At 43.0% G+C, this 21,198-nt stretch overlaps 1 protein-coding gene across 17 annotated transcripts in view; it reads right to left on the bottom strand.

Moving 5' to 3' along the window:
* The window catches only part of usp (retinoid X receptor ultraspiracle), an 83,935-nt gene that overhangs the window by 38,694 nt on the left and 24,043 nt on the right, over positions 1 to 21,198 (bottom strand). For 5 of the 17 annotated variants that reach the window (XR_012998155.1, XM_031987478.2, XM_031987586.2 and 2 more), the window contains exons 1-2: positions 18,188 to 18,347; positions 8,403 to 8,755 (exon numbers count right to left, since the gene is read on the bottom strand). The exons of 2 other annotated variants lie outside the window; for them this stretch is intronic. Coding sequence is in view for 14 of the 15 variants with exons in the window: in XM_031987478.2 (XP_031843338.1) it covers positions 8,403 to 8,487 (85 nt within the window). In the remaining variant the exon portion in view is untranslated. 10 more of the 17 variants (XM_031987506.2, XM_031987558.2, XM_031987533.2 and 7 more) reach the window with 10 other exon arrangements.

The following is a 21,198-nucleotide window of genomic DNA, read 5'->3' as shown; positions in this document are numbered from 1 at the left end:
CGCGCGCTCGCACACATACCGTCCTCCTTTTCCGCCGTTTCTTCCCGCCGCCGCCGCCGCGGCGCGGCTATTTTTACTACGTCCGTGGAAAAGTCGACGAGGCACCTCTCACGGGTCTCTCCATTTGTCTCCCGTCCGCTTATTCCCGCTCGATTTATCAACGTATCCGCTGGCCAGACGCGTATCCGACCGACCGTTATCGGACACGTCGAATCCTTAGATGCGTCGCGGACGAGGCCCCCTACACCGCTGGCTAATCCTGTCTGCGATTTGACTGATCGACCGAGGAAGAACCTTTGTTGGACGTTTCTTTCCCTTTTTTCCAGTTTTGCTCGATTTGCGATTCCGGGCGACCAGCGGCTAGACTCATGTATCTATCACTTGGGAGTGTTTGCTTCTTGTTCGTATCGTGCGATCGGGATTGCGTTCGTTGCGTCGTGGTTCGTATATATGTAGAGTATTTGGAGGAAAGGGTATTGGGAAATTATTGATTTTGTGAAATGCGTGGAGTATGCGATACTTGTGAGAGCTATGAGGTTTTTAGAATGTCTGTGATATGGGATCTGTAACGTTTATGAGGTTTATGAAATATGTATGAAGTGTATCGAGCGTATAAGATTTAAAGATTCCTGAAATCCGAATGAAATGTATGAGGTGCACAAGATTTATAAACCATCTATGTAGAAGCGAAGTAAATTCGATGAAATCAGCTTTAACGATCGCGGTACCATCGGAGAATACATATATCCCGCGCTTTAAGAAGCAGAAAACACAGAAAGAAATGTTTCAATACGATTTTTTCATTTCTTAGACGATCAAGTACGAGACCTTGACCATCGCGATCTACAAGCAGGAACAGCGAGCCATAGGTAGGCAGTCGGGCGAACAGCATCACGCTCGATGCGTTTTCAAACGCAATCACGTTACTTCCATCATAACAAAGTACTACGAGCGTAATTAACTCGGAAATCCCATTAAAATTCGCTGGATAACATCCAGAGTTTCTATTTACGTGTTCAAAGATTTCGCAATATCAAACCGTGTCGTAATATTCATGCGGAATGAATTGTAATGGATATTTCTTTGTAGATCCGTAGATCAGATGGGATCGAAGCGGGAAGCCAGCGCCGGAACGAATGTTGCTCTTGAAGCACAGTTTCTCTCGTCTTCCCGTGTCTCTATCCCCACCGCCGTTCAGCCGGCGAACGCTAACAAACTTAGTCAACGAACGTCAACGAGCTTGCGTAACAACGATGGACGCTCGCCCGATCGAAGGTAAGAAAAGATCGTTAATCACGAGCCGCGGTCGACCTTTTCCTCGGTAGAATGGTTAAGGACACGGGTTTCGACTGTCTCTTTCAGCCAGGGATCATTGATCTACGCCAGTGGTTTCCAAACTTTAGGTTACTGTCCACCCCTTTAAGAGACCTAATCTTGACGCCTCCACCCCTTAATTTTAGAAAATAATACAGGCAAAAAAATTGATTAATGCAAAGAAGATGGGAAGAACGTAAATTACAGACCTGTTAATCTTTCCGCGCCCTCTTTTGAACTAACCCGTGTTTCCCAGTTTAGAAATCCAGTTCTGTGATTGAGGGAAAATCGATTGTACATCGAAACAAGAGTTTGTTCGTGTAACCTGAGACAGCATGGACTCATAGATACTCGTTACATCATTGTACAGACTAAAGAAAGTTCTTTCTGATCTAAATTATAATATCCTCCGCTATCTCTATACAAGATGTATAACGTCGAACAATCTACATTATCGGTAAGTTATAGTAACATGCAATCGAATTAGAAAATAAAATTCCTCGCACAAAGTGAATCGCAAGTACAGTGTACAGTTTATTTACGTAAAACTTGGTTTTACGGAAAATCGAACGGGTCGGTGCTTGCGGCAAGTAGAATGGTGAATTATGTACAGACGCATTGGTGAAATTTCTATTGAACTCGAAAAACGGGTTTCGATAAACCTGTGTTGCGATTGCTTCGCTATGTAGATAAACGCAAAATCGGTTAGACGATTAAACAAATGAATGAATAATTAAATAAACATATCAAGAAATAAGCAAAAGAAATTATAAAGAATATCCGACTCAAACGATTCAACGCGTCCTCGGAAATCACCCAATTACGTGACCACCACGATCCTTGAAGTTCACGATGTAACAGCGTTCGAAAATAGTACGGGACGTTCACGCTCGAAAAAACCAACGGTCTGCGAAGAAAAAAGGTCCCTAGGCCTGGTCACGTGATAAACCTTGAAACCCCGTGAGTGCAACTTCTGTCTGGGCGAGGAGAGAACAAGCTAACCGTCATCAATTGTTCGGTGACGTAATGTTCTTGACAAAGACCGTTTTAGACGGCGGATTTCTAGCGTCGCCGATTGTTGCGCCGAGACAATGCAAAGGCTGTGCGCGAGCGCGCGTTACTTTCGCGGTGAAACCTGTCTCGGGCCGAGACGTGGCCCGTATCGGGCCGCATACGTGACGGAAACGCGGTTATTAGCAGGAGAACGCACGATCCGTCGCCGTGCCGCTCCGCGATGCGTGCGTCCACGTAATAGAGACATCTAATCGGTCACCAGCCACGTAGCCGATGCCCGGCAACGTGATCGCCATCGGTGATCGCTTCCTGCATCGGCTGCCATTGTCGATGAGACATGTCAGCATGCTGTCTTGTCAGCTGTCTATCGGTAAACAGTTTTTTTCGTGTTGTTTTTGTGCTGTTGTTGGAATGATTCCGTTTATTGATGTTGGACAGTTGGAACTTTGGAATATTAAAACGTTGGAATATTGGAATGTTGGAACATTGAAACTGTGGACCCTTGGAACGTTGGAGCATTAGGACTAGCAAACTGATTAAGATGGGCCATCCTTGATTTCTATCAGTTTCGAATTACTGAGATAGTGTAGGCACTTTTTTATAAAAATAACCAACGTAAATGTACATTTACTTTGAAGGAGGAACGTTAATAATAATAAAGTAGTCTATCATTTCAACTTAATAGACCGTGTAATGTTTGGGTACAAGGACATCACTGGCGACCACTAACGAACCTACAGCGAAGCAATCAGCAATGTGACACAATTTTTAACTCGCCGAAAGACGAGAAATCTATAGTAGAATATTCATAATCAACCACAAACTGTTCAAGAAAGCCGGAAGAGTTTCTCAAATATCAAAAACCCAATATCCCTAAATATACAGAACAGGATTCTACCTCGCTCCTGGACTAATTCCCTACAACCCATAATTTGCATAAACATCACCGTTTCATTTGCTAGTTAATTCCGCGCACGTAAATTTGAACAAACATCCGAGGCAAAGAAAAATGAATATATCGTCTGTGGAAAACGCTGCTGGGAGAACGAGGGAAAGGCGTGGCAAAGTCGACGGACACGAGTGGGCGTGGTACACGTCCCCAATGGTGGGGGTAACCCAGTGACCTTGAGCCGAATAGTTTCCGAGGATTCAATGGAAAACCCTAGGATCCGAGCGTCGTTAACATTAAGTTTACGGAAAGCGTCGATCGGACGCATACTAAATTTTATAAGCATTCGACGGCAAATATTTACATTGATTTCGATTAACGTAATTACAGGGATTAACTACTGAATAATTAATAACTTCTTACTATTGCTATTCTTCCTATTAAAAGTAAACAATAACTTAATTAGCTACTAAATATTAAGGTACTTCTTACTATCACTATTCATCCTATTAAAAGTAAGAAATAACTTAATTACTTCTTACTATGACTATTCTTCTTAGTAAAAGCAAATAATAACTTAATTAACTACTAAATAATAGATTACCGACTGAACAAAAATCAATTTTCCTATGAACAATGGAACAAACTGCACAATAAATGCCCGTAAACCTAGTGTTAATCCAATCCTACGCGGGCCCGTAATGAAACGCACACGTGCCGCGTTTCGCGGAGTAGCGTTCGTTAATCGAACACGACCGCGAGTGCGATCGCGCGCATTAATCAGCGCAGCAAGCGCGCGGAGGCTCATTAAGCGGCGTTAAGCTCGCGCGCGCGTGCACTGAGGATCGATTATCCATGCTCGCTTTCATTGTCCCTTCTAACGTTCGATTCAATGCGAACAGGCACACTAGCGCTAGGAAATCGGCGCCGTTGCTGATCGGTTTCGTAGATAAGTCAACCGTGCGCGAACGATTTCGAAACGGCGGAATTCGATTCACGGACTGCCCGTTGCTGACGTTTCATTCATAGACGATGAAACGTGATTAACAGGAAATAAACAGGATATTATCGACACGGAATCGAGAATACTTCGATTCGTAGAGCAACATTTAGTACATCTTCGTATTTCGGTAACAAGGAATCTTCCAAACTGCCTACATAAAATTAAGTTTGTATCGACTTACCAAAATTTTCTTCATTTTTAATTACGAAAGAAAGAATGCGTGTTTTAAATGAAATAGAAAATTCTAATAATTCATTTGCGTTGAACGAACACGGAAGTTAGGTAAAAGCTTATGGATTGGTTCCGAAGACGAGCCTGTAACAACTACCGGAAGTATTGGATTCTCAAATCTCATCGAAAAGGGGACACAAGAGCAATTTCGAATATTCTTTAAACAGCTTGAGTACTTTTATTCTAAAACCTGTGCACTGATGCTACATTTACAACGTCCCTTGTCAAGAGTAACCGTCTGCGAATAGTAAATAAAACAGAAACGCGATTTACCAAAGTTCGTCTAGTTTTAGCTCGCTTCGGGGGACAAGAGTTTCCACGAAAAACGGGGGAATCGTTAATTAAACGGGCGTCTGGTTGTCGCGGGACGTGCGTGGTTGCGCAAAACCGCGGCCAGGGCGACACCCACGGCGGCCCAGCTGGAAGGTGCGCGCGCGAGCCTAATCTAACGCCGGGCAGAGGTGCGCGACGGTGAGGCTGCGCTTCACGGCTGGTTCGCATCGGTGCCAAGGTTGCGTTCGTGCTGGTACACGGGATTAACCGAGGCAATCGCGAGGCGTTCTGGAGTCCGGCCGCGTGGCCGGGGAAACGCGATTCTCATAAATTCGTTGCACAGGAGTTGATCTTTGACAGGAATGCGGACCTAACTGATCACTTTTCATCTTTTCTTATCTCATTTTCCAAACTAATTTGCTGTTCTTCAATACGGTTGTGTGCAACCAATGAAACCTATAAACAATACGCATAGCGAGAGATGTCTCTTATCAATGCATTGTCCCGGAGGTCCAACTCCTGTTCGACGAAGAGTACCATGCAAAAATCAGGGTAAAATAGGTCTTCCGCTGTACGCTTCGTTTACTCTCATTATTACGCAATCGATTATTATATTTGACCGTTTCGAGAAACCACACGTAAGATCATTGTCTAACATTTTCGGTTCTAACGTGCGATCTCTGGACATTTAATTCTGTTGACCCCTCGCAGTATCATTTAGCAACATCCGGGCCATAATTATGATGACCGATATCTCATGCGTATTGTGGCCTCGAGTCTCTCGTGACGTTTATGCTTGGTCCTTTAAAGGGTTAAAATCACTCGAGACACAAAATAGCAAAGATAATGAGCATATCGAGGCAAGACATTATTATAACGGAACACCACTCGGAAGTATTTCCTTCGGACAAGGGAGAGCCTAGTTCAAGGTCTCCGAGTCTGAAGCCCTGGGAAGAAGACGAGGTTCCGAGCCGGTGAACGCGAGTTTTCCAGCGCGGATTCGGCCCGTGTAATTTCGCCAGGTGAAAAAAAAAAGGAAACGTGTGTGGCCGCGTGCTGCTCGGCAATAGGGGCACGCGATAACGCTCGAAAACGCTCGTAAATTGCGGGCAGCGGGCGTAGATAACGAAGCGCATTGGCGTGACCTTCTCTCGCGGCAAACGTTTGCGGGCCGCTTTTCAAGCCGCGAATGATAACGTGAGCCGCGGGCGCATGCGCGGCCGCCCGCAAATTGCACCATTCAGGTTTCAATAGCCGACCTTCACCCTACGAGCATCGGGACACAACGCCGCGAGACAGCTTTCCTGCGTCAGCGCTACGAAAGTTTCACATCGGAACCGTCTAACTCTGAAACTAACTGGTCACTCTTTGGAAACGCGGTGCAGTTTCTTCCTATTCCGATACCGGCCAGATTAGAAGCAGATCTTGAGATGTATAGGTCGGTTTTACGGTATAATTAGCCCTGTGCGGTCGAATGTCGCCGTAATGGTGACCTCGAGCTTCGATATCTAAAATGGGAAACTGCTTATTGAATTTAATCGTTCAACTAACGACAGAATGACACGTGCTTTTTTTATTTTTAGTAATTACGACTTCGATGCATGATTCAGCTTTTCATAAAAAAAAACGTTAGAAGTTCAAGAAGTCTCGTCCGCAAAGAATTAGATCTAGCTTGGGTACGTTGGCTACAAATGATTGAATACGTTGATTTCCGGATCGTTAATTTCAAAAATTAGAACATACAAGATTGTAAAATATCAGAAGATTTTTGAAAGCTACTACAATCACTAAACTGAAATCTACTGAACTCTTAAAATCTGAAATTTGCTGGATACTTCGCGGATTTAATCGTTCTAAAAATGACAAACGAGTGGATCGAAGCGGGTCCTCGGTAGCCAAGGAGGTATTCAAAATTGTGAAACTTGCTTGAAATTCCTGTTGAGATACAGATCGAAGTCTTTGATCGATTCATTTAATTTCTGGGTTGAAAAATCGTTGCAAAAACTGATCGGAATGAGGATCGGCCGTCCAGGTGGATCGGAAACCCGATCCTCTAATTATCTCTCGATGAGCGAAAGAACGCCGTGCCGGCGATGTGTCTCGCGTTAACACGCCCACGCGTCACCACGGAATTACAGCGAAGATAGTCCCGGTGGACTGGCGAATAGATAAAGCGCGAGCCTTGAGAATACCGCTAATTGACTGTCTAGCACCGCTATGCTAATTATTCGCACGTTTCGGTCTCGTTCGCGTATCCCGCCGCCGGTTTTGAAATTCTGCTGCGCAAGGTAATTCCCGACCGGTATCGATTTTAATCAGCAAGGACGCTCATGAAAGCCAGCAATTATGGATACATGCTCGTCGAGCGACGCGATTATCGTTGCGCACAATTTGCTTTTCGTTCCCGCGTCGAACGCGTAAACATCTCTCAAGACGGCCCGCGACGTTCGTCCTCCTTTTTTCCTTTCCATCGATACGCCTGTAACGCATCGCGTCTCCTTAAACGCCTAGCACCTTGGCGATTCCCAAGCACATTAAATGAAGTTTCTCGTTCAACGAAACGCTTTCGTTCCGAGAAAATCGCGGTGAATCCCTTTGAACAGCGACGGCTGGGACTTGATTAGTTCTTTTCCTTTCGTATCGTTCCTCTTGCTTTCGCTGTGGATCTTCTATAATTACGGCGAACGAAAGATCGTGTTTATAATCGCAATTTCTATGCATTCACGAATGAGATAGGGGTTCGCGTAACTATCGATTTACCAAGTGCTTGGTACTGCGAAGGGAACCGTGAAGTTCAATTAAAATTGATGTTATATTATTCTCGACTCATACCGATCGCGAAGAAAGACTTTTGCGTAATGCTCTTCGAGAAATTAACTATTAATATAGTGGGAATGGATGTATTTGAGTGTGTGAATAGATATATTGATGAGTGATGAATGTGTGTGTGTAATAGATGAATGACGCGACTGTGTGTGTAAGCGCGTTTTGAATGAATGTTCAAAGCATTGGAATATTCTAGATTATATTGATTTTCTCTATATGTTAATAATGTTCGTTTTTTTTTATGAATCTAGAATATTCCAAATATATGTGAAGTTAATGCATGGTAATGAAAGAATGTTCTATGATAGAAAGTGTGTGAGTGAGACAAGAGCATCTGAGTATATAAATAGTGTGTGCGTTGTTTGATTTAGTTAGTGTTTTATTGTGAGTAGTCAAGAAATAATTTTACTGTTTCTAATAAAATTCTCTTTATCCTACAATATTACAATGTTAATGTTATCGACTATTATCCATTAGTAATATCACTAACTTAGTATATTACTCTACTATGAAACTAAAACTTCGATCGTCTACTCTTCGATCGTGAAGTACCAGTCAATGATACCTTCTCAATGTTTCTCTAAAAATGCTTGCTTCTTCGAAAATCTTAAATATCAATACACTGTGTCAATTAATGGCCCATATGTCCTTCAAATCGAATCGGCGAATTGGCTCGGACCAGAAAATAAAGTAACAGTAACTGCAGAAAATAAGATAATAAAATAGGAAGACACGGTATCGCTGTCAAAGATAAAAAACGATCGATCTGAACTGAATCTGAACAAATCGATCAGTAAACTATCAATGAAAATCGGGACGGGACAATGATAAATCATAAGATGAGATACATACAAGTGTTGCCTCGCGACCAATGCTGGGCCTGAGTCCCCTGGATGATGGCGGTAACCGACATCATCGGCTTCTCCTTCTTCATCATCCTGGCCGTCTTGATCTTTCTCTGTTCGCTCGTCACTTTTACTCCTCCTCCTCCTCCTCCTCCTCCTCCTCCTGTGCCGCTGCTCGTACCGACCACAAATGGGATACGCGCACGAACACGCACACGTGGTTCAATTGGACCGCGAGCGACACTCTCGTCGCGTCATTTCGAAAACGAAAAACGAACGACTCTCCCACGCACTTTTGGTATCGATTTGGTATCGTTCGTTGCGCCCTGCTGCCCTTCGTTTCCTCGGTTCCCGATTCCTCTGCGATCAACAGGGTTCATCCAATCTCACGTTATTTAGGAATCAAAGTTTCCTAACGCTAGGTTCACGGGGATTTATTGTTGCGTTTACTGTATTGTTCGCGGAAAAATTGATTCTCGTTTATTGAACGTTTAACAAAAATTTGCGGAATTCATTGTACGTCAAGTTGCGTTCCGTAAGCCTAGTGTTGAGGAAACCTTTATTTCAAAGGGAGTTAGGAGGATCTTTATTGCAGAGTGTCGCAGAAAATATCGCCTTTGATTTTCTCGTTTCCACGTTATGACAAAGGGAAGACGTGCTTTTATGTTAACGCTAGAATTACCAGTCAGAATGATTAGTCATAATGATATAAAAGTGTCGTGTATAAGGAATTATTTAGAAAATTGATAGGTAAATTGTCTTGAAAATGAATAGCTTCAAACATTAATAGAAGCTTACAGAAACGTTGGCGATCTACGCGTTAAAGAAACCAAAATGTAATTTTATTCGCTCATATATAAATGCATCTTCGATGTTTTTCCAACGGATAAAATCACATTCCCAAAGCAAATATACTTTTCCCGATGCGCAGAATTCAGCGAAGGAAACCGAGGATTTTATTACGAAAATACAAAAATGATTTCTCGTTGAGTTTCTGGCTCGAACGAGAACGAGTGCGTTATTTTCTGGGACACTCGGACGCATAAAAAATATTATTAAATGCGCCGTGCCTCGGAACACGAGGGTCCCGAGGACACGATGAAATAAATGTTAACGATTCCCGGTTCCCGGGGGAGCGGGCTCCGGATACGCGCGCCCAGAAACCGAGAATACATGGACGGAAGAAAGAAACGGAGATCAAACGAATCTCGCGACGAGCGCCTGGCTGGCCGCAATATTTTACCGGTTTTTACGCGTTCCGCGACCGTCGAAGGAAAGCTCGAGTTATTCGTCGCGGGGAGCCTAAAAAATGGTACTTTTCTTCGTCGAGTTGTATTAAAAATCGTAATAACGATTATAAAAGTAATACGTATCACATGAATTTAATCGGCAATTATAAAGAATATAAAGAATTTCAATCAAAAGTAATCAGCAGCGAAGAAGAAAAGAAACGTTCGTTTCACCGAAACAGAGGTGCAACCGGAGCAAAGAATGCATCTTCGGGAGAAGGTCGGTCAAATGCGTAAAATAAAGTTCTCTCGCAGCTCGCCTAGCTTCCGAGAAGCCAGAGTTCGAGTTTCAAACGCGAGAGTTATCGAGCAGAGCGGCTAACGCGTCTGATCGTCGCCTGCCGTTTCCACTTACGGACGCGCACGTTACAAACGGAATACGAACAGACTTTGAACGGCCATTTTGTCGGGAACGAAGTTTCACACGAGAAAACGGTACTCTACATTTCAGACTCAATATACTATGTAAAATCAGTCTGGCTTCGAACTCGTCCCATTGAACCAACGACAACCCTCGTATTCACCGTTGAACGTTTCGGTGAATGTTCGAACTCGTGTATTGCGAGCGTTAAAACGAAGAGAAAAAAGGAAAAACAATTGGAACCTCGAGTTTCCCCGACAGTTTCCTCGTGGGAGAAGAAACTGCAAGTTAACTGGAATGTCTGCAATGGTAGTTACGGTGCAGCGACCTTGACCATAGGCGTGTAGGCAGAAAATACAATTGGCTTGGCCGAGCGGCGACTCCACTCGACTCGACTCGACCCGACTCGGCTTGGCTCGGCTCGGCTCGGACCGATCGCGCGCCAGGAGCACGGAGAAACAATGCTTACGTAACGCGAGCAATTATGCAAAATGCAACTATGTCCACGTGCGTGTACCAGCCGCGGTGCATCTCCTATTCTCAGGGCGTCGTGTGTGTATCCGGCTGACGACTGACTGGGGAACGCGCGGCGAGCAGGACGGTGTGTCACCCATTCGCGCCGCGAAACCCGAAGAATTGTTACGTAAAAACCTGCTTTCTAATCGACTGAAAGGGAACGTCGGCAGCGTCGTGACGCCCCTCGCGCGATTTTCCTACCACCTCGCCTCCCGCTTTCCGCCCCGTTCGACTACGCGCCGGCCATCGATCATCCCCGAGACCATTTATAACGACGTCTCCACGGACGATGCATTATCGTGGAAGAGATGTTGTGAAAATACCTTTACATTAGTGGAATCTGAATAAGAAACTGGTTTTCGAGAATTTGAGTCTGTAATGCGTTGGATTTCGATGCGAGTGATGTACGATGCTTCGCGTTTCAATTTTGACAAACCGAGCGAGTGTATCGTTACAGTAGGTTTTGTCGTTGACTATTTTGTAATTGTCGTTCGAATCAATTTATGTGTAATTAATGGAAATTTATAAATAAAAGGATAAACAATTTTGGATCTCCGTGTTTTGAACACTTTTGCCATCTACGCTCCGAATGTAAAATATTTATGCGAAATTACATTGTAACATTGAAGTTTTAGAAAAGATTGAATGATACAAAAGAGACTGAAAAATTAGCGGGAATCGAAATGGTTCGAGATCCGATCACGTTCCAAGAGAAAAGTCTTGAACGTCTCTGTCGCAGGCGTCTGGTCCCTCATTCCACCTGATCGATTCCGCACGGTCATCGATCATCCGGCAGACGGATCGACGCGACGCGCGCAAGGGGAGAAAACACATCGTTACTAATGGCGATCGACGGTCTCGAGGTTGAAGTTCAAGGTTAATCCACGAAGAAGCTGCCGCCGGACCCTGTTCATCGAGAAATGCGAATCGATATGTACCGGGCGTCCCCGGGAGTACTGTCGTACGAATCTTTTCCTGAGAGTCTAAAGACTGCTCCGAAATATCGTAATGCTATGTATCTACTGGACGTATATTGATAAATCTTTAGATCTTTCCGCTATATCGAACAGGAATTCGATAAATTTGTATCAAACAATAATCCTAAATAAATTCGTTATTTAAGAACAAAAAGAACTTTTCAAATGGAATTTTAAAAACAACTGAAGTAAAATTGTGTATTTCATTATATTTTACTCGTTTCTTCTACTATTTCATTCTATCGTCAATCTAATTAGTTCGTGCTTCTTTTCAATCGAGAGGAATCCCAAGTAGATAATCCCAATTTAAAGGGCAACGAAGTCTGAACCTTTCCCATCCCCTAAACAAGTTACTCCCTCTATAACCCCGAATCAAGGTCGCGATGAAAAACTTCGAACCAAGTTTAATAAATAAGAATTCCACTCAGTCGGGTTTCATCAATTGAAAATACCATCTCGCCTGTATTATTTATATCTGAAATTCGCGACGAATCCACTTGTGAGAATCAATTCTCGCGAGCCCAGTACGAATTTGCAGCGCAACTGGCGGTCGAGGAGGAGCAGCGTACACCTGCAATAGTTTCGGCAAAAATTCTGCCGAGCGGACGAACGTCGAGGCGTTGGATCACAAGGACGCGCGGAGACAAAGGAAAGTCCGCCGCTCATGATTTATTTATTCTAGAGCGACTGAACTCGATATGTTATTGTCATCCGCGGCACGAAAGTTAATCGATAACGCGCGCCTCACCCGTTATTCACCTCACGTGTCGTCCCGATGTGTACGCTGTTTCTCCTTTGCTTCTGCTGCTGCTGCTGCTGCTACTTGCCTCCGAACTACTGCGCAGACAGACTCTGAATTTGACGTGCCATTAGCGAGGCCCTACCGCCATTTTCTTGTCGAACATTCCTTGCCCTTTTTTCTCTTTTTAGACTCGACTTTAACGAGTTCGTTCCGATTTCAAGCGTCTCGGGGGTAAAAGCTACATCCCTTCGAATTTCATTCTCTTTTGTGCAGTGGGAGTTATACAGGGTGCTTCAGAAATCGTGGTGCAGCAGGAGAAGGAATAATTCTTTGTTCAGTTAATAGAGCAATTGTCACTGCACATGAAAAACTAGGTGGAGAATAATAATTACTTATATGACACTTAAAAATTTGAAAAACTGTCTAGTGCCTCTACTGTCCAGTGGTAACCGTATAACGTGTCTGTTCGTGACTTACCATTTCCACTTTGTATGATATCAATGAATGCCTATTGAGTAAACATTCGACGTCGATTATCTTGTTTATGTACAAATTTTGTTCTACATTTTCGACTAATTTCTTTCGTGTAGATTCGACTTCTTCTCCGGCGTACTACTGTTTAAGGAACACCCTGTGTGCATGGAGCTGATCCGGGATTTTCTATTATTTTTCTCTGTGACGATTGTGCAAAAATAAAATGTATAATATAGAATTGAATGAATACCCTATAACACAGTGTAACTTGGTTTTGAGAAGTTTCCTTGTACGATCATGAATAAAAGATATTTGTATGTTCCGACTTACATCATCCCGTACAATTGCTTAGGGAATAATACATACATGAAACTGAACTAAAATTAGCCGTACGTTCAGAAATACCTGGACACTGAATTCCACACATATATAATTCCCGATTACAACCTACGCACGGGAGACACTATTACGTTCGTCACAAGCCATCCCTCGCTTGAGAGTGAAAAAGCCATGAATCATGTATCGGATAAATGGAAGAAAAAGAAGAAAAAAGCGTATAAAAAGTTCAACAACGATAGTTGCCAGGCTCTCTCTTCTAATATAAACCAGCAACGTCGGATACTATCGAATACCTATCTATCCAGACGATTCCTCTAAAGCCAATGAACTTCGTCTCCTTATTAACCCTTTGCACTCCGGAGGTGACTCTTGGTCACCACTCGATTTGACACAGTAAAACTACAGAATTTGATATTTAACGCTAAAACTAAAAACCAGGTAGGTCAAAATGACCAATTCCTAATTTCTTCTTTTACAATTATTACAATGCCACAAACACTTCTCTAAAAAATGATTAAAGAATTTGATTTAGTAATACCTAAACTGAAATATAAATCAATTAACATATTAATAAATTTAGGCTTTTAGCATTTATAAAGAAATTTGTAGAAGTCAGTTTAAGTGATCGGTAGCTCTAGTGCTAAGCACGCGGTATTTGATGTTTCGAAAGAACATTCGATTGAGTTAACCTTTTGCACCCGGAAGTTTCTTCCGAGAAATATTTAACATTTTTTGACGAGGCGGAGACGATATTGTTTGAGACTAACTCGAAGAATCACCAGTACATTCAATTGACTTGCATTTCAGGTTTGCTATTACTGAATTAGTTCCGTTAATTTTTCGTAGAAGTATCTACCTTTTCAGTAACCGTAAAAGAGGAAATCAAAAATAAGTCATTCTAACCCATCTGATAATTCTAGTGTTAACGAAAAGAATATTTTAGAGTTCCCAGAAACACAGGAAAAACGAACTATCTCGAAGAACGCATATAATTTACACCAGAACGACTCTGGGCTCTCCGAACGTCCTCTAAAGGTGAAGTTCGATTATTCTGTTATCCTCCTTCGACGCGACATACACACACGCACGGGAGCAGCCATAAGAGCAAAGGCTAAAACGAGACTTGTTTACCCAGCGGAGGAAGACGAAACAGGAACACGCTCCATATGCACGCGCGTCCCAAAAGCCAACAAAAAAGTTGGTCCGCTGCAATGGTGCAGCCGCGGAGAGAGCTTGGAGGTCACACGGAACCTTAAACACTGCGTAGAAGATCCGAGAGAGAGAGAAAGAGAGAGAGAGAAAGAGAGAGAAAGAGAGAGAAAGAGAAAGAGAGAGAGAGAGAGAGAGAGAGAGAGAGAGAGAGAGAGAGAGAGAGAGAGAGAGAGAGAGAACGAGGAGGGAAGAAGAGAAGGGAAGAAGAGAAGGGTGGACGACGCGAACTGCGCACTTTCGCAGTTAGGGGACGATGATTCACGAGCGCACGCGAGCCAACCTGACTGCCCGATAAATATGCAAAGCATTCGTTGCAGCGTTATAGAAAAATTCGACTGAAGACCCCGGCCAACGCGAGCCACGTTGTGCCATCGCCAGTCACACTTCAGCCGATGATAACACGTCGATCGGGACACGCGTATGTTGTCCGCCGCCCGAAATCGCAGCGGTCGTGCAACCTTCGAAAACAAACGATAAATCGGTTGTTTGTGTTTTCCCGGTCGCGGCTAAAAATACGGAATCTTCGCTCGGGATGATATAACTGGGCGTCATCGGGAAACGAAGATATCAGTGATAAAAGGAACTAAACGGGCGACGATTACACGCCAATCTGTGTAATGATGAACAATATTGAGTCATGCTGAGGTTTTATAATTGTCCGAAGGAAAGTGGCTATTGAAAAATTTCGATGGGAATGAATTAGCTACAAGCTTCTTTGAACTGGCTCGCGTGTTTCCAAATTGGGCAAACAAGTTACGTAGTTGACTTCTAAGTTAACCTACATAGTTGATACTCTTGTGCAAAATAACTACATACAGTCGGTTTCTCCGAGAATTGTCAATTCCATTTTCAGTGTAATGCTAATGAGTAATTGTTACCAGTACGCTGCGCCTTAACCTCTCTTGTCATATAATGACAAGTGAGACTAGTGATGAAGATTTCTAGATTAATTTAACAGAATCCAATGTTGTTCATTCCTCACGGATCAAAGTAACAAATTATTTTGCAATTATCAATGTATTATCTTCAAATGAAATTTCCACTTAAAGTAGAACCAGTGACGGCTCACGTATAGACACACGTGCAACTGGACCCCAATTTCCTCTTGATATTATCGATAACATTTAATATAATAAGTCTTTTTTTTCTTTAATTCTTCCTTTATACTTGTACAATATATAATCCTTAACACTAGAACTACGTACCAGTCAAAATGAATGCATTTCTTGCAAATTGTCGATAGTAAAATGCTCAGGAGTTCAGTAGTGGAAGTAAATAATACGCCAAGAGGTTAATACGGATACTAGCGCAGATATTTCGGAGGCAACGAACTTCTAACTGAACACTGTCAAATCTCAAACGAACATGTCGCTCGACACGTGAGCACCGAGGCTCGTAATAAGTACAACGTGCCGCGGCACGAGTTACTGTCGCACAAGTCACGTTCGATTACGACACTATCAATATACTTCGCGCGATCGATAATCTTCCAGCATGAACCGCCGCTCGGCAAGTTTACAAGCAGGACTGTTTACATAGAATCCTACCTTCGATCTACATCAACATCCATGGCCTATCGATCGAGTTATTCGATAAAGAAAAGCCTTGCTGGCAGGGAAAACATCAATTTCCTCAACCGTGGCCAAATAATTCTACGAGATCGTCACATCAACTTATTCGAAATTGAATGCCTGCATCTTTTGACTTTTTACGCCAACGTTAATCACTGAAATACCGAACATTCCGTCGTATAAGAATTCGTTTGTGCACGCAGTTACGTATGGTTAACCTGTTAACAGTGGAATTTACTTTAAAAATCCCTCGTGGAATGCGTAATTGAAATCGAGCAACGACGAGTATGCTACAAAGTGTTTTTGTTTGATAATATATATTATGTATTCCAGAGCAAGCGATTTCTTTTCCTTCTGTGACGAGAATACTCGACAGCAAATTTCGGTTCTAAAATGACAGGCATACAGGCCCACGTAGTGAACTGGTTAGCACTAGAAATACCAGAGAGGTCAAAATGGCCCATGTCTGATTCCTTTTACAATTATTACAAAAGTAACAAATTCTCGGAGAAATGACTGTAGAAATCGATTTAGCGATAGGCAAACTGAATTGTAAATCAATAGAAATTTCAATAGTACCACTGACGAAGTTTCTATAGAAAAACTTTGAAAAGTCAATTTGACACTAGAACTACCGAACAGGTCAAAATGCCATTCCAGATTTCTTCCTTTCACGATTATTAAAAAAATAGCAGATTCTCTGGGAGTTATTAAAGAAATTGATTTGGCAATATGCAAATTGAATCATGAATCAATTACAGCCTCGATAGATGCACTCTTGAAGTTTCTATGGAGAAGTTTGAAAAAATGAATTTCAGTGGTCGGTAGTTATACGTTGAATTTCCCGACTAGGGAAAAAATGGGACACCAGTAACCCACTTGAGCCGATATCGGAATTCCAAAAGCGATCCTTTCCCCGTGTCGCGCGTGAACCGAATACCATTCGAATCCGATCACCGTGTAGGCTCGCTCGGAAGCGACGAAGGCGAGCGTGTTTCGCGAGCGACGCTCCCGACCGTCCTCGCGAAGAGACGCGCCAGTTTGCACCTTGCCGTAACAGACGCGCGGAAATTTCCTACAACGATTCTCCCTAGATATCGTTCTCGGGCACGTGTCTCGGTGTAGTCGATATACTACAGGAATAGTCAAGCAGCGAACGAGCGAGGTCGCGAGCGGAACAATTATCGGAGGTATGGATCTAGTGACTTTAATGTGCAATCGTTTACGTGGAAACGTCGGTCAAGTCGCGTTCCGCGGCGTCGAAGCAATTTATCACTTGCACGGGCGTAACCGATCGTCCCGATGACTTCGTTGGACGCGACTACATTGTTTCGCTTGACGTGTCCTAACCGGAACCCGAATACCCGAGCAGAGTGAACTTCAGCCTACTCGCGGTTCCCTAGTGACCGAGCAACACTAGAATCCGTGCCACCGATGTTTTGATCGGTAAAAAATGTCCCCGGCCTGTACGCAGTATTCTCACTGTTGACGGTCGACCATTCACCGGTACATTATAGTTTTTGCACTTTTATCTTGAAATTCAAAGTTCCTGACACTATTACTCGAAGTATCTACCAATTAACAACAGTCGTCTTTGTAAGGAGTTCACTTCACTTCGACTAACTTTCGCGTTTCAAGTCACTCGAAACCAGCTTCACTTTCAGCTTCACCGATTTCTCTAGCTCATTCGAATCCCGATGGAACAAATATAGTATAATACATTTGTAATTAGAACAAATACAGATAAAATACTTCCAACGGATTCCCGTCCGAATAATCTCGTCTAATGCACTACGTTCGAAGACGCTCGTCCATCAACACAACAACACAACCGTATATCCAAGAAGGAAGGCGACTGGACTGCAGTAGCGTTCGTAACAATCGTAGTCTCGGCTCCCGGATCGAATCAACGAACATCCGAACCACTTACGTCACTCAGGATCTTGACACCCGAGAGAAATGTCACTATAGCGCCGCTTCACTGTTCGTCTATCGGCCGTGTGTACGCAGCGTTTCGAACTTCCTAGAACTGGCACGAAATCCCGGGTCCACGGTAGACACAGACAGTATACGGGTGTACAGGCCGTGGCCGATCACGTTTTTCTCGACGATACGTAGCACACGTGCCCGGGCAATGGCGAAACACGTGGCCAGCGCACTCGGACACAATCAAATCATCCGCGAGTAAACCTCGGCGAAAGAAACATTGCGATCGACATGCTAAGAGTTGAAAATAAAGACGGACAAGGAAGGTTAGAAAGAATAAGCAGGGAAAGAGGAATAACAGAGAATAACACAAACAGCAATATACCTCGCGCGCGCGTACCGTCGATCCGACTCAGTGACTCAATGACTGACTGACTGACTGACTGACTCGGAGATGCACGGCGCTAAAGGCAACTGAATGCCAGCCGGCCGGTCCGGCTCGTTGCATGGAGCGTGCAGCCGGCTGGGAAGCCAAGAGGTGGGGAGGAGGAGGAGGAGGGAAAGCAGTCGATGGAGGGGACAACGCGGAGATGTGATAGAGGGAGGGAGGGGAGCGGCGGGAGGAGGACGACGGAGGATCAAGAGGAGGTGAAGGACGAGGAGGAGGCGATGGAGGACGAAAAGCTGGCGGCGGACTCGCGGCGGAAAGGGGGATGGAAACTCGGGAAGGAGTGCGAGAGACCAACCCGGCCAGGAACGTCCTCCTCTCCCTCGCCGACGCGCCGCTACTTGCACTTTTCTTCGCAGAAAAAATATCGAGCACCCCGGATAAACGGTTGCGGATGAATCGGCCGCCGATGGGCTGACTGCTTTCTTATATACCTTTTCGGCTATAAATAACGCGGGGTCTTTGGATGTTTTATAGGCGAGAGATCGAAACGACGGTAAAACGATCGCCGTAGGAACCCCTGACGGACGCGGCCATTGTAGATTACTTTCCATGAGTAATTTGAGTGTGCACCTTTGCCGAATGTGTAACGATCGTTTTTGAAGTTAGGTTCACGACTGATCAGATATCGTTTGTTAAAGATTTTTATTATTGTTTGAAATCTCGGCTGGGGCACTGGGCTTTTGCGTATCGCAGTGTTTATGTTGCAAGGCAGTGAGTTTTTTCTGTTGCGCAGTAAAGTTTGAAAATTTGTATTATTTTGTAGAGTTTTATGATACCTTGTGAAGTACTTTACGGTCGGCAATAATGTTTTGCTTTTTATAGTACTAATTGGTTAATAAAAAGTCCGACTGAATGCTGACTTGTTATTGTTACCGTTAACACGTCACCAATGACTGAAGCTTCCGAATTGCTGAAGAAAAATCACAATAAAAATCTTGATTTTAAATAGAAATATTTAGTAACATAAGTAGCTAGATCATGGCGTAATATGACTACTGTGGTGCTAAGACATTAATAATTATTTCAATATCATTTGCCTTTGTCATTAACCCTTTGCACTCCAAAGTTTTTCACTTGAAATATTCTGCACTTTCTAATTAGATGTAGACAAGATTCTTTAAAATGAATTTAACAAGAAATCATACCATAAATTAAGTAACAAAGCTATTTTCTTCCAATATTTCACGTACTGATGCAGTATACGAAGGTTAATAGTAAATACCAAAGTTTATAAATTCTACTGTATCAAATCATCTGGCGACTGGAAGTCACCTCTCGAGTAAAGGGTTAAAGAATAAGCATTACCATTCAAAACGCTAGAAGTTCTCGCAGCGATTAACATGTTAACTCATTGCGTACTGGTAACGAGAAATTTCGTTTTTCTATAAAGACACTTAGCTGTACAACTTTGCTATTTACCACAGCATTTAAAAAAATATTAAATTTCATTCGAATTGATTATCTATTTAAAATATATTACATAACAATATGATATCTGAATTTTTGTATATATAGTCATATAAGTTGATCTCATTAAAAATTGCCATCTGCACAATTCAGCTTTCTGAAAATTAGTCGGTACGCAATGTGTTAATGGCGATTAGTAAAATGCTAGAACGCGTGGCACAAAAGTGAACAAGGATTTTCGACCGACGCAATTTTCAACGGTCCCAAAACAAACGGTGTACCGGCGAATGAGTTATCCCGTGTGCACGAATTACGAAATATAGGTTACCGATCGGTCGCCGCCGAAGTGCCGAAGCTGCGGACCGTTCAAAAGTGATCCGAGCTTTCCGTTCGATTCAGCCGACGACGGTGTGCACACACTCTGAATACGTAACGTGGCCGCCACGGCAGTGTAAGATATTCATGATCGATAAAAACGTGTAGGGGACAGTTGCTTGTATCGCACTGCGATATTTGATCGATATTATGCAATCTCCGTCGTTCTTTTCTTTTTTAAATATTACAGTAGCAAAAACGTGTATTCCGGTACATCGGAATATTAATCCACCCGTGTATTCCACGTAGACAGGATGTTTTTTCTAACTTCCGTGTCTTTTAACCAGTGCATGGCGAGTATACTCGTCTATCATTGTCAATCTATGAAATATGTATATAAAGCTACTCCGAGAAGAATATGTACGCAGTATACAATTTAAATATACACTTTCAATTGCTCATTATATAACATACTTCAATAATTAACAGTTCGACTGCCACGGCGGTCACCGATGACTGGAGCTTTCAAATTACAAGAAAATTATTACGACGTGGAAAATAATTGATTTCAAATACAAATTCTCCGTAACGTGTATAATTAGATGAAGGATAATATAAGAATTTTCATATCAAAGAATTGACCCTTTGCACTCGAGAGGTGACTCTCAGTCACCATTTGCTTTGATATACCAAAATTATGAAGTCTTATACACAATATTGAGCTTCGTGTAATCCATAAATATGTGGAGTATTAAAATAATTACTTTGTTTCTTAATTTATGTATATTCTCTCATTAAGTTCGTTTCAAAGAACGTCGTCTATAATTCATTGAAAAACGTTGAATATTTCTAATGAAGGATTTCGGACTGCAAAGGGTTAATAATTCTTGCTTTGCATCTTTGCTACAGAAAGTACAAAGTGACACATGAAACGCTGATGTTTTTCGTGGCAGTCAACCTGTTAATATACTACAAAAATTAGGTGAAAATTCTCGTGGCGATCAACGCGTTAGACAATAATTCTATAAACAAAACAATGACAAATTCCTCTTGCCCCACTCCCGCGAGCGGCCACGTCTTCCGCGAGTGTCGCAACACGCATTTGAGCGGCGGCGTAGTGTCGGGACTCTCCCCTAATGCTCGCACGGATAGAAATGTAACCACATCGCTCGAGGTCTCGGAGCGAGTTCGGTGTGACGCGTATGCCCGGGGGCAAGAGGGAG

Source organism: Nomia melanderi, chromosome 3, assembly GCF_051020985.1.
Source record: "Nomia melanderi isolate GNS246 chromosome 3, iyNomMela1, whole genome shotgun sequence".
NCBI classification, from domain to species: Eukaryota; Metazoa; Arthropoda; class Insecta; order Hymenoptera; family Halictidae; genus Nomia; species Nomia melanderi.
This window is presented reverse-complemented; position numbering and strand designations above follow the sequence as displayed.